Source organism: Diplotaxodon limnothrissa, linkage group LG3, assembly GCF_057381915.1.
Source record: "Diplotaxodon limnothrissa isolate DT_005_m linkage group LG3, D_limnothrissa_male_GT1.1, whole genome shotgun sequence".
Classification (NCBI taxonomy): Eukaryota; Metazoa; Chordata; class Actinopteri; order Cichliformes; family Cichlidae; genus Diplotaxodon; species Diplotaxodon limnothrissa.
Window position 1 is genome coordinate 67,970,450 of NC_140598.1, and position 14,849 is coordinate 67,985,298.

Genomic DNA, 14,849 nt, shown 5'->3' on the forward strand with positions numbered 1-14,849 from the left:
ACAAAAACTACGCAACCGGAAGAATGACTAAAGCTGTGCTGCGACAAACCTCAGCATGGGCTTGTGTGTCTATCACGGTATGAACGTTTTCGCCCGCGGTAAAAGGAAAAAAGCAGCTACGCCAGATGTGTTTGTTTTCTGGGACCTTTCCTCAAATCCTGGAGCTCTCAGAGGATTGTTGGCGTGGAGAGAAAGACTGAACCCGATTTCCAAGTGTTGCCGTTCCCCCTGAACATGTGCAAAACGCCGCCGCCCGCATACACAGCGTTATGGGCCAACAGTTAACGCCGACTTGAATCTAAATCTGCCTGAAACATGTTTATCTTGTGGGTACCGTTAAGTTTATTCTTCGGTTGTATTATTTCGCAGACCTGGAGCGTTCAGATGTCGTGGGAAAACTGGAACGCTGAGCTGCACAACCAAGGGAATGAGTTTGGGAAATCGAGCTCTCAGCCACATATCATTTTTATCCTGGTGGATGATCAAGGCTTCCGGGATGTCGGGTACCACGGCTCGGAGATCAAAACCCCGACCTTGGACCGGTTGGCAGCAGAGGGAGTCAAACTGGAGAATTACTACGTCCAACCTCTCTGCAGCCCGTCCAGGAGCCAGCTCATGACGGGAAGGTAGAGTGCATTATAGAGACTGTTCTCTGCTCTGTCCCGGTTGTAGTAACCATGCGTCGTGGAGTTTAGAGGAGAAACTATTGGCGTCTGGGAAGATCAAGGACGTGTTTGGTCAGAAATAAATACACTAGAGGAAACGATCTCCAGGCTCATGTGCTGTCCGTGCCCTCATACAGATCTGTCACGCGAAAAGTGCACTGAAAAAGTGCTTTGTTTTGAGTGAGCGGTGATAAATACATATACACATTATACTATATTTATTGTTATAATCTTTATTGTTTTTATTACATTCTTGCTGCAGCTGGGGATCAATATAACTACTTATCTGCAGTGTAGCTTTATTTTATAATATTACAGTGTCATATTCGTATCTTAAAATCTGAAAAATAATAACTGACTAAAGCTTAAACATTGTGTGGGGTACAAAGTCCATTATTATAGTGCATTAGAAGCATATATCAGCATAAGAGAAACACCTAGAGTACATTATATAAAAAATTAAAGTACCTTAAAGTACCTTAAAGTACATTAAAGTTGTACCCCAAAACAATTACTGAAGTTACATTCATGCACTGGTCATATACATGCTCTTATCCAATCTATGCCTATGGCAAGATTACTCAAGTACTGTAGTCTAGAGACAAATCATCTTTCAGGAGGAATTAGGCCACCTGACCACCCCTTTCTGGGAACAGCATTTTCCCATTCTACATTTTTCTTAACTTTAAAGTGAAGTAAGTCGCTTCCAAGTACAAGATTACAGTAAGAGTAAAAAAAAATTATGCCATAAATCTTTTATTTCCAAACATTTTTAAATTTACAAAGAAGACACAAGGCAGGAAATTAAGCATCAGGAAATTAATCAAACTTTGAAGAGCTTTGAAGATTAAAAGGATATGGCAAACAATTACATAGTTTGATGCTTTCTTTGAATTGTAACAATTTCATTACTACTCAACTATAACACTTTTTCAGACTTTCCACCTAAACATTGATTTGCAGATCTAACTATTGCTGTCTTTGAAGGCCCTGTTGGGCCCAAACCAAAAGAGCTAACAAAAGAGTTTATACAATGTTTTGCATCACATTGATGGGTGTCCAAGACAATAATGAGAAAACTGTAGCACCCCTGGCTGCTGCCCACTGCTCTGATCACCAAGTGGAGCCGCGACCTTAGGATCCATCTAGGTGTAGATTCAGTTATGGTTCCATGCTTCTGATAATGAGCAGGTGGTCACAGAGAGATTAGATTAGATTAGATGAAACTTTATTAATCCCTCGGGTGGATTCCTCCGGGAAATTCAGTTTCCAGTAGCAAAGCACCGAAAGAAGTTGCATGTTACAGATACATTAAGGGGAATGAGAGTAAGGATATAAGCATAAATACACCATATATACACATATATAGATACAGAATATACAATATGGATAAATAGGATTGCTCATTTGAGTGAGTATATTGCACAGCGATTATTGCACAGTCAAATATAAGAAAAAAGACAAAACAAAAAACAAAAGACAAATATTGCAAATATTGCACAGTGTAGAAAAGTACCTACAACTCAGTTGTTCCCGCCCTCCCTTGTCCCCCTGTTTCTCCTCCCTCTCCCCTCCAGTGAGGAGTTAAACAGTTTGATGGCGAGATAAGCATGATGAGGTTGAATATGGGTGAAAGAAAAGCATCTCTTCCTGTGTTGAGACTAAAACATTACATGTCTGTGTAAACTGGATATTCACAAAAGCTCAGAAAACAAAATTGTCTCAAGTCTCACTGGCATACTTGGAGAGACTTGTCATGACAAATTTAAGTCACTAAAGGACTGAATCCAAAACATAAGACCTTCTTAAGCTCCTGACTGAGTTTTTACAGGTTGTTTAGACTGGTTACCTTGGCTACCAGCTGCATCTGAACCATCTTCTTGTTCACCATACTCACATTATACACTATCAGTCAAAAGTTTGGGCAACCATTTAATGGTTTTTCCTTATTTTTATGACTATTTACATTGTAGATTCTCACTGAAGGCATCAAAACTATGAATGAACACATATAGAATTATAAAGTAAACAGAAAAGTTAAAAATTACTCAAAACATTTTTTAGATTTTAGATTGTTCAAGAGAGCCACCCCTTTGATTACTGCTTTGCTCACTCTTGGCATTCTCTCAATGAGCTTCATGAGGTCGTCACCTGAAATGGTTTTCCAGCAGTCTTGAAGGAGTTCCTAGATATGCTGAGCACTTGTTGGCCCTTTTGCCTTCACTTTGCGGTCCATCTCATCCAAAACCATCTCAATTGGGTTTAGGTCAGGTGACTGTGGAGGCCAGGCCATCTGGCGCAGCTCTCCATCACTCTCCTTCTCGGTCAAATAGGCCTTATACAGCCTGGAGGTGTGTTTGGGGTCATTGTCCTGCTGAAAAATGAATGATGGTCCAGCAAAGAACCGCCACACCACCACACCTCCTGCTCCATGCTTCACAGTGGAAACCATGAATGCAGTGACCATTCCTTCACCTTTTCTGCGCCACACAAAGATATGGCAGGTGGAACCAAACTCATTAGACCAAAGCACAGATTTCCATTGGTCTAATGTCCATTGTGTTTTTTGGCTCAAACAAATCTCTTCTGCTTGATGCTTTTCCTTAGTTGTGGTTTCTTAGCAGCTGTTTGACCATAAAGGTCTGATTCACACAGTCTCCTCTGAACATGTAGAGATGTGTTTGCTACTGGAACTCTGTGTGGCATTTATCTTGGCTCTAACCTGCGGTGCAGTTAACTTGCGATTTCTGAGGCTGGTGACTCAGATGAATTTATCTTCAGCAGAAGAGGTGACTCTTGGTTTTCCTTTCCCTTTCCCTTTTTGATGGTTTTTGTGACTGCACTTGGGGACACATTCAAAGTTTTAGCAATTTTCCTCACTGACTGACCTTCAGTTCTTAAAGTAATGATGGACAGCTGTTTCTCTTTACTTAGCTGATTGCTTCTTGCCTTTTGAATTCTAACAGTTGTCGAGAGCTGTTTAGAAACCTGACTTCTGCATGACACAAGAAGCTAACATTAGCTTACACTAGCTGCAGAGGTGGCCGAGTACATTGAATAGATTCGAAGAAAGCAGGGAACAATCCACATCACTGTAAAATGCTGTCCGTCTTGTCAGCCAAGGAGGAAAGTTTAATGGATCATGGCACTGATGTTATAATGCCAATGGATGATCTGTAGGTAGAGATTGCAAGTATTCAGGGATACCACGACCATAGTCTTGCATGGCAAGCTTGCACCAGTAGATTAATTCAGAAGGCGTGCAAATCTACGAGTGTACAGGGTAGTGATGCAAGTTCAAGTTCACTCAGGTCATCAGACAAACAATCAGTTATGTTGCTGATAGAAAAACAAGTTAGCGGCATGAATTCTGGTCTCAGTATAAAACAGTTATTCATAACAGTGATGTACTGTGTAAATGGGAGAAGCTATCTGACTGGAACATTAACAAGAGCGCCAATAGAACCTCTTCAGAACCAATAAACAAAATTCAGTACCCCAGTGAAAAAGTCGCCCTAAGGGCATACATAGAGCTACACACAGCAAATGGAGTTTATCACACTGGATATATTGTGCAAGTACAAACATGAAAGAGAATATTATCCAGAACATTCTGTGACTGCTCACAAAGAGGAAGCAAGAAAACTGGCATAGTGTTATGTCTGCCTTAACACATAGTGAAATTCTGCAGAGTTGAGTGTTTCACCTCCTGACATCATCAATTAGTTTGCGATCAAAAAGAAGTACATTTGAGTACTGATAGTAGCAGAACAAATGCTTTGGTGTCATTGCTTGCCAGATGGAGGCAGCCAAAAACGCATAGTTCATGAGAGCATAGTGAAAGAGCTAATGCTATCATCAGAGGTGGGACCAAGTCATTGTTTTGCAAGTCTCAAGTAAGTCTCAAGTCTTTATCCTCAAGTCTCAAGTCAAGTCTCAAGTAATGTCAGGCAAGTCAGAGTCGAGTCTCAAGTCACTGGTGTAAAAGTCCAAGTAAAGTCACAAGTCTGAAATTTTGAATTTCAAGTCCTTTCGAGTCTTTAAAAAAAAAAACGAAAAAAAGCATGTCGCAGTTATATGCTAAATGTAAATATTAGACCATGTAATTTTTAAATCTGTGTTTTTCTCAACACATGACAAAATAGTGAACTTAGAAAATATACACAAATTGTGAAATTGCACCTCTTTAAAATGCAGCTCAATTAAACCTAGCTCCAAGAATAATTTTCACCGACAGTTCTGAGATAAGCTGCATGTTATTCTTGGATGCGCTTGTAGGACCGGCTTTAAAATCGCATGACAAAAATATCATACACATTAAAAAAAACTGTATCACCAACGTAGCCTGGACAACATTTGCTAGTTAGATGAAGTCAGCTATCTCATCGTAGCATATTTATATGCATATTTATAATTATACGCTTCTTGGAGTGAGTGCACACACTCATGAAGTTTAGTAACTTCCGGTCACTGCAACAAGCCCAGGTACAGTTTACCGACGGATGGGTGCAGGACCTTGAAATGCACCGTGTAGAAAGTAAAGACCATCGTATGTATCATAAGTTTACCAGTCTCACAAATCGTCGTCATAAATACACATTCGTTAACCGTTTATTAATATAACCTTTGAGCTCAACGGTAATTAATTAGCAGTGGAAATAATTTCTGGTAGCATCACAGAAATGTAGCAGTGACAATAATACTGTATGCTGTAATCGCACTGGGCAATTAGTGATACAAAACAACAGTTTTATCCTGTGAATAAAAGTATATGTTTTTGTCAATGTACCATAATAACAGAAGCGAAACGCAATATTGTGTCAGGACAATTCACTATTTATGCACAATAAACACAATAAATAAAGGAGCATAGCGCGACAATTTCTGTTCAGCGCCAGACTTGCTTGTAACCTATATCACCAATTATGTTAAGAAAAATGACGCATTAACTACAACAGCAGACTGACCTGTGTGGAAATGCTTGGAGCAGACTAACCTGTGAGCTGGTGTTCTGGGACGTTATAATTGGTCTTTGAATGGCTGCAATCCAGTCGCCTCTTTATTACTTCGGAAACATGGCTTGAACAATTTCTCTTCAACGACGTAATCCGATAACAACTGATCTCTTTACCCGTCGGCTTCCCGTGGCTGTCATGCGACCGGCTATTGCAGTTAATAATACAACAGCTTCTTGACATTTTTGTGTTTCTTTTTTATCGCTGTATAACTGATTTTAATTGAAAGCCTGCGTGCGCTAGTACCGCTTGCCACGAGTTCCCAGAATCCTTTGCGGTTCTACCCGTGAATGACGTTACATTTTCAATCTCTATATAATATGCGTGTTAAATTTTATATTTGGGGTAAAATATCAAGTCTTTTCAAGTAAACCGGTTCAAGTCCAATTCAAGTCCCAAGTCATTGGTGTAAAAGTCCAAGTCAAGTCACAAGTCTTAGAACATTTTTTCAAGTCAAGTCTAAAGTCATAAAATTAATGACTCGAGTCTGACTCAAGTCCAAGTCATGTGACTCGAGTCCACACCTCTGGCTATCATTGCTGAGGCACAACTTCGGATCATCCGCTCATGTGGGAGTGTCACTGGAAAATGTGGTGAATACACAGCAAAGAGTTGAAAAGGACAGAGCAGCTTGTTGGTTTCACAATAAAAGGCACTGAACTCTTATTATCAATAGGAGTGAATTATTAATGGCAAGTAGTGTGTTGCAAGGTTGAGAAAATAACAAAATCACTAATAGCTGTTGAAAGCAGTTTAGGATGTACATTGCTTGGACCACTTTCAGCATCAAGTGTCACTGAGACAACTGGCAAACAGCCTGACTGTGAAATACTACATGCCACATTATGAGATAAATTAAGAGTGGTGTTTGATGCATCATTCTGATGTTTTAGGAGCATTACAATACAATATAAAGTATTCTGATTACCGCCCATTTAAACGGTAACTGTAACAGAATACAGTTACTCATATTTTGTATTTTAAATCCATAATGCCGGTACATATATTCCGCTACTCCCCAACACTGGATTCCAGTGACAGTGCTGCTGCCTCAACATTGTGACTCAATTACAAAGTTTCACAAATCCAGAGCTGTGGTCACACTGTGCTAGCAAAAGCAATCCTGCTGAGCTAAACACCACATGACAGTGTTCAGAACCTTATTCAAAGTAAGCTGTGGTGGAATACATGTTTCACTGATGAAGTTAAAAAGGATTGATGTGTTCAAGATGAGGTGAACTCTGAGCTAAGATCTACCTTGTAGGCTACAGTATAGCTTACCAGCACTGAATGAGCTGAACCACAGCTAGACCTAGAGAAGTACAGAAGGTTAAAAACAGTACTGAGAATAACTATGGGTTAAAAGGCTCATGGTCAATTCCCACTGTAGTCAAACAATAAAGGGAGCACTAATTCCAGAGTAGCTCACCATGGCAGATGTTTTTTAGAGGAAAGTTACCCAAGAACATAATTTCAGCAAAGGAAATCTTAAACCTGAAATACGAGCAAGATGTCAAGAGAGACTCAACAATCAAAGATTTGAAGCCATTATTAGATAAACACAGATAGTGGGAGACAGGCTGCAGTATCCTGATTTTAGTTTGAGCTAGTGGTACTGCCTACCAGTAATAGATACTCTCAGCTTCTTATTCAGTAGTGTATTGTGTGATGGGGTCAGAGATACTCTTTTGCAAGTGAGGGAGATGTACTGGTTGTTAAGGGGCAGATGGTTAGTGTCATGTTGTTAGAGTTGCAGGTGAATGAAGGTGAAACTAGCATAGCAAGTCACATCTCCATTACCGAGCGACAATGCCAAAACGTTTGCTTGAGCAGACCAAGTTTTATGATTTAAGTTTTTGGAAGTCAATTAAAGAATCAGAGATTACAAGATTTTTCAGTGATAACAGGATCACCTAGAAATTTATTGTCATGCATGCTGCTTTGTGGGGCTGCTTGTGGGAAAGACTTTTGGGGTCTATAAAACAAGTCTAAAGAGGGTCCTACGGAGGGCTTCACTAAACTTTGAGGAGTTAAATGGTAAATGGTATTTGTATAGCGCTTTACTAGTCCCTAAGGACCCCAAAGGGTTTTACACATCCAGTCATCCACACACATTCACACACACTGGTGATGGCAAGCCACAGCCACCCTGGGGCGCACTGACAGAGGCGAGGCTGCCGGACACTGGCGCCACCGGGCCTTCTGACCACCACCAGTAGGCAATGGGTGAAGTGTCTTGCCCAAGGAACAAGGCCAACTCCCAACTCTTAAGCCATGATCGCCCCTGATAGGATAGGATCCCCTGAGTTCGCTGATAGGAGGAAAGGCAGTTTTAAATCCCAGACCTCTGTTCTTTGTATACAGTGAAGCGTCAGAGCTCCAGTTACTTATACCCTCTCATTTCCTGGTTGGTGGGAGACTAATTTCTCTTCTGCCATCTCAGGTGACCAGCAAAAGCCAGGAGGACATGGGTCCAAGATGGGGGTGGAACTGCTGGTGGAAAAACTTCTTGATGGATGTAAAATCTAGTCACAAGTATGAAACTCCTACGCCTACTCTGGTGAATATAGGAGATGTTGTCCTAATTGGACAAGATAACCTACCCAGGCAAACTTGTAAAAAGGGCAGGATAATGGAGTTGTTTCTAGGGAAAGATGGGTGCATTTATTGATTTAATGTTCACATTTCTACAGAAAGTGTGCCGTCCCTTGGGCTGTATCGCTGGATTAAAAACATTCTGCCAAGGTTGACAGAATGTTTTTAATCCAACAAAACTGCCCAAGGGACTGCCAGCCATCACAGCTTTGCTCAAGTTAATCAAACAAAGGAAGTTAAATGATAACTGGGAATCGACTGGTCTGGAGCAAATATACAGCGTATGGGCAATATTAAAACATCGTCAGTGCCACAAGTTAACACTTTCAGTATGTGACTGTTATCTATGATAGTGCATGGTACAAGTGCATGGAACGACTCAGCAATGTTAGTTCCAAGAGTAATCTAAGATACACAACATAAAATCCAAGCCAAGGGAGCAATAGAACTGCAGAGATAGCAAGGAAATTAACAAAGAAGCTGCTATAAGGAAGAGCAAAGTAAGATGAACTACTCGAGGCTGACTTTGATTAAATGCAGATCATTAGGCTGAGGCTTCTTATTTGAGCCATGTTTGATGAGAAAGTTGTGCAGAAACACTAGGAAAAGCTCCCAGTTTGGGCAGCTAGTCTGTCCGGGAACCTCCTCAACCTCAGTGGTTGAAGGAGTCACCAATTCACTTGCCATGTGGGACCTTAGCGATTGTCAGGGCTCTGTGATTCAAGTTTAATGACGTGTATGATTTGCTGGCGTTTTGGCTTAGTGGTTGTGTAAATAAACCAGAGAGATAGCATGATTATAGCTGTGTTTGAAAGCAGAACTTGCATTTTCCTGGGCAAATACAACAGCTGTCTGTACATGATAAGAACTGGAAGTGAGCCACTCTTTGCTGGAAATATTTTTCTGGCTATGTGAGGCTTGAGTCCAGGCTAGATAAAAGAGCCAGCCCCCAAAGCTTTAGATCCTCGGCTTATGCCCTGCTGGTCTCAAGAGAGCAGTAGTTACTGCAGTCATTATTTAAGTCCTTATAAACACTAAAGACCTAGAAATGTCCTTCAGGTGCTCCAAAACCTATAAAGTCAAATCATATTCACCCTCGTGTATGTCAAAAAGAAACAACACAGACATACTTTGAAAGTCTTTACCTCTGTAGCATTTTCCATCAAGACCTCAAGCTGGTTTTACTGATTTGTGGAGCGAGCCCAGGCTGCTCTTAGCATGACATGCCAATTACACGGCTGTAACCTTTTGGTATGTGAACACCATCAAACCTGCAGGAGCTGCTTTGGGGCTCTTTAGGGTCAAGTCTTAACGCACATGTATATGTCTAAATACATTTGACATTGTTGTTTTGTAGTTTTCTCTTTTGTTCTATCGGGACTGATTCAAAAGGCAGAAGGAGAAGAGTAATCTTTATTTAAATAGAATTAAAAGAGATTGAAGATAATTTAGAGTATTAGATCCAAGTTCTCAGTTAGTTTTTAACAATATATATATATATATATATATATATATATGTATATATATATGTATATATACATGTATATATATATATACATGTGTATATATATATATATATGTATATATATGTATATATATATATACATGTATATATATATATACATGTATATATTTAAATAAAGATTACTCTTCTCCTTCTGCCTTTTGAATATATATACATGTATGTATATATATTATATATATATATATATATATATATATATATATATATATATATATATATATATATATATATATATATATGAAAGAAATACCACTGTACTTTGGGGAAATACCACATATCAATCAATATATTCCTATATTTTCTCAATACAATGGCAGTAGGAAACATGGTTTTAATCAAACTTCAATAGCACTGTCAATATGCTATTTAAGAGCATAATGACAGTGCTATTATTATTGTTATTATTTTTTTTGACCTTCAGATTAATTTGTGACAATATATTTTATTTATTAGGCAGCAAAATGAATTCACATTTTATACCCAAATTTAAACTGGTACACTGGACTTCTCTGAGATGTCAGAAAGTATAACACTCAACCACAAATTTTTCTGTTTATTAATGCAAGTAACTGTATTTTGGCATCTAAGCAGTAAATCTGAAAAGTCACAGATAACAAAAATTACAAGGACTGTTTAAGGCAGTGGTTGCATAAATCATACCTTATGCAGTCAGCTGAACACTGAATGTAGCTGGGTTACAGTTACAGTGCTTCACCTGCCTAGACCACCAATTGACAAGAAAGTCGACCCATTGCCATATTATACAATAAGGTCTGGTATGGTCTCGTTTTAAATCCACCTCAAAGACTTGCAATGCCTAGAAACATCAGATTCAGATATGGGCCTTACTATTATCCTGTAAAGTTTGAAATTTCAAAAGTCATGGGAACCAGCTTTGGATATGAGTCAAAAATATTTTCTATGTTATAAAGATTGCATTTGCAGTCCCCAGTAGTTTTGGAAAAGGGCCAAAAACACATTTTGAATTAGCAAAGCACAGTGTAAGGCCAAAAGCATAATTCTGCCAGCTGCAGCTGGCACTGAAACACTGGTGATGAGGTAGGTTAGGATTTCCCAGGAACAAGTTAGCAGAGATGGTGAGAAATAATCATACAAATATTCTCCACTTAAGCAAAATCCTTAGCATCTGAAGAGTATTTACTTCAGCTGTTGGCTCCATGAAACTGTATAACAGCTATAATCCCATCAATTCATCACACATGTGCTCAGCCTAGAAAGCTCTGTGCTTATGATCAAATGGCTGAAAGGTTACACCCATATGCAATGCAATATGCACAACTTTTTGTTTAATGATAAAATGAAAAGATCAGACAAATTTGAAAAGCAGTTCTACATAATACACAGAATGCTGTGTCGCAAGTTAAATGGTGTTAGATACAAAGTCAGTTTTTCATTGTACATCTGATTTAACATTTCTCTTTAGAACCACACCAGTTTTGCATGTAGGTCATGTAATAGTTTGTGTTCCAGTTGTGCTATAGCCAGCCAGAAGTACATTTTTATACGAAAAGGTCTGGTATTTTATGCTTGCAGGGAAGTACCATTTTTTCGTCCAACCATATCCCAGAAATCCCTTCATCCCAATCAATTTGCTACAAATATTCACTTGGACTGGTAGAGTAGTGCAGTGGTTTGTACTGTCACCTCTTCAAATCCACTTCCAGTTCCGTCACAATTAATATGATTGTGAGTTCCGTCACAATCATATTAAAGACATGTTATGGTTAGTTGCATGTTGCTTGTTAAGGTTAATTGTGACGCTACGGCCAAATGAACAGAATCGCTTTTGGAGATTTACTTACCTGGATGATTGAGCATGCATCAAGACATCTACAGTAGTGAAAGCCTAGCGATCTGAACAGACTATAATAGTGAACAGTGTACGCACTATGACAGAGACTATGCTATGCCAGTGTCCTAAAACTATAGCAGTAACCAGTGTGAGCATACGGTGAATGATTAGAATAAATGACAGTCATGATTGTGGTCATTGGGAGGGATAGGGGGGAGGAGCAGTGTAGACGGGTTAAGTTGAGTGTGAATGGAAAGGTTCAGTGGGGGACTGAGTTCAGTAGGGTGACAGCAGTTGGGAAGAAGCTGTTCCTAATCCTGCTGGTTTTAGTCTGTGAGGTCCTGTAGCGCCTTCTAGAGGGGAGGAGCTGGAAGACTTCATTGGCAGGATGAGAGGAATCCCTGAGAATGATGCGTGCTCGGCATAGACATCTCTTCTTGTAGACATCCTCAATGGCAGGAAAGTGGAGTCACTGTGATGTGTTAGGCAGTTTTCACCACCTGCCGGAGTGCTTTGTGGTCAGCGACAGAGCAATTACCATACCAGACTGTGACATGCTCTCAATGCTCTCTATCGCACAGCGGTAGACATTACCCAGTATGTCAGTTGTTCTTCTTCAATGTCCTCAAGAAGAAGAGGCACCGATGGGTCTTCTTGACCAGGCTGGAGGTGTTAGTTGACCAGGACAGATTCTTAGAGATCTGGGGGTTCTGAAGAACTTGAAGCTGGGAACCTATTCAACAGCTCTGCTATTTATGTACCTGAGTAGAGAAGTACAAACTTACTGAAACTACATAGCAATAATAAGTGATTGCTATTTAAGCCATTGTCTGCTGAGTGTACATTATTGAAGTATACTGGAATGAAGCAATTATGAAGCAAACTGCTTTCATTTAAGGTGGAGTGTAGCATACTAAGGGAATTCAGATATAATAATTTATAGGACATATTACAATAACACTTTGTGTTTTCACTTATTTTTTAAGTGTATAAAGAAAGTGTTTATGTCACTTTGGAAACTTATGTCAAGCCTCCTCTGTTGTGATGTTTTCAATTGTTGAGTAACTGATTGTGTGGAGGCATATGACTGGGACATTCTTGGAAGTTCTGCACGTGGAAAATCTGTGTTTTGAGTTAGAACTCATAAACGATTCTATAAAACTCCTGCAGGTCCAAGTTTTTGCAAAGTAGCATTAAAAGTCAAATAAATCACCCATCTAAAAAAAATGAATTCCCTTGCACACCAAAATTAGGAGTTTATATTTGCATTTAGTATAGTATCTGTTCTTCATTTATCAGATGAAGTACAGGGTGACCTGCTGCCAAGTTGGCTGCAGGTCACCCTTTGCTACAAATCATAGTTTACTGTCTGGTCTTTGGTCTGTTATTTTTGCCTCCCATTACCCATCAACTTCTTTTCACTGGACTTCTCAACATTACCCTGCCCTTGCAGGCCTATAAGCCCTCTTCTGCTTTGGATAATAACATATTGGTGTAAAATTTTCAGTACAGAGATCCTCTCTGTGAAAAGTCACCCTATTGGGGTGTGTAGGGCTACTGTGGTTAATATATGACAATTTATCTCTTTTTTCTTTTTTCCTTTAGATATCAGATCCACACAGGCCTTCAGCATTCTGTCATCCGAGCTGCTCAGCCCAACTGCCTACCCCTGGAAAATATCACTCTGCCCCAGAAGCTAAAGAACGCAGGCTACTCCACCCACATGGTAGGGAAGTGGCACCTGGGCTTCTACAAACGTGGATGCCTTCCTACCCAGCGTGGCTTTGACACGTTCTTTGGCTCCCTGCTAGGAAGTGGGGACTACTACAGTCATTACAAATGCCAAGGCCCTAGCATGTGTGGCTATGATCTGTATGAAGGGGAAGAAGCAGCTTGGGAACAGGACCGCGGCTTGTACTCTACTGTGATGTTTACACAAAAGGCTGTCAGTATTTTAGCAAATCACAACCCTCGTAAGCAACCTTTGTTTCTGTACTTGGCTTACCAGGCGGTTCATTCCCCACTGCAAGTTCCTGCTCGCTACCTCGAGCGATACAAGGGCATCCCAAACCCGTACCGTCGTAAATATGCTGCCATGGTTTCCTGCCTGGATGAAGCCATTCATAACCTCACATTAGCACTAAAACACTATGGTTATTATGACAACACAGTTATAGTGTACTCTTCTGACAATGGGGGCCAGCCTTTAGCAGGAGGAAGTAACTGGCCCTTGAGGGGTAGTAAGGCCACATACTGGGAAGGGGGGATCAAGGCAGTGGGCTTTGTTCACAGTCCCTTGTTAATGAACAAAGGAACAAAATGTCGATCTTTGATCCATATTACTGACTGGTTCCCTACACTGGTAACCCTAGGTGAGGGAACTTTAGATGAAGATCTGAATCTGGATGGGTATGACGTCTGGGAAACTATTAGTGAAGGCCGCCCATCACCTCGTCATGACATTCTCCATAATATTGACCCAATTTACATCAAAGCCAAAAATGGATCGTGGAAGGCTGGGTACGGCCTATGGAACACAGCTATTCAGGCTGCACTCCGAGTTGGCCACTGGAAGCTACTAACAGGTGTGCCTGGTTACAGTGACTGGGTCCCCCCACAAACTTTTTTGAATCAGCGGCTAACCACTCGCTTGCATAATGAACGTGTCCGCTGGGACCGAGGTAAGTCCATCTGGCTGTTCAACATTACAGCGGACCCCTATGAGAGAGTGGACTTGTCTCAGCGCTACCCGCATATAGTAAAGAAGATGCTAATGCGGCTAGCTCAGTACAACAAGACTGCTGTGCCGGTGTGCTACCCAACTAAAGACCTGCGTTCTAATCCTCAGTACAACGGTGGGGTGTGGGGACCCTGGCACAAAGACATGAGGGAGCAGCAGGAAGAGGATGAGATGTATAATAACTTGTTCACCAACCATCTCGGTAAAAAAAGATGGGAAAAAAAATCAAAGAACACAAAGTTGAGAAGAGAGTAGAAGAGTAGCACATTACATACCACGTTTGTGAATGCCTTAAGTTATATTTACTCAGGGATTAATGCTTACTCTTACAGGATTGTGCTGTCAGACATTCTAATTCCAGGTAGTTTTAACTTGACTCCAGAAAATACTGTATGAACAAAATGCAGATGGACATTTTCAGAGTTCCTCGAGAGAACAATTAAAAGATCAGTTGTTCAAACACTACTGCTATGCCCAGACAAAACTAAGACCTCAT

The 14,849-nt window shown here is 40.3% G+C and overlaps 1 protein-coding gene across 1 annotated transcript; it reads left to right on the forward strand.

Annotated features, from left to right (window-relative positions):
- Positions 1-315: 315 nt before the first annotated feature.
- arsj (arylsulfatase family, member J) lies at positions 316-14,608 on the forward strand. The gene is made up of 2 exons (XM_085351140.1): positions 316-626; positions 13,219-14,608. Exons 1-2 carry the CDS (start codon positions 316-318, stop codon positions 14,606-14,608), a joined length of 1,701 nt encoding a protein of 566 aa, XP_085207266.1.
- Positions 14,609-14,849: the final 241 nt, after the last annotated feature.

Bases quoted from the DNA above. Each gene is read 5' to 3' on its own strand.
- arsj (XM_085351140.1), top strand. From the start codon at position 316: ATGTTTATCTTGTGGGTACCGTTAAGTTTATTCTTCGGTTGTATTATT. The intron at 627-13,218 runs GTAGAGTGCATT...TTTTTCCTTTAG, and splicing joins AGCCAGCTCATGACGGGAAG to ATATCAGATCCACACAGGCC.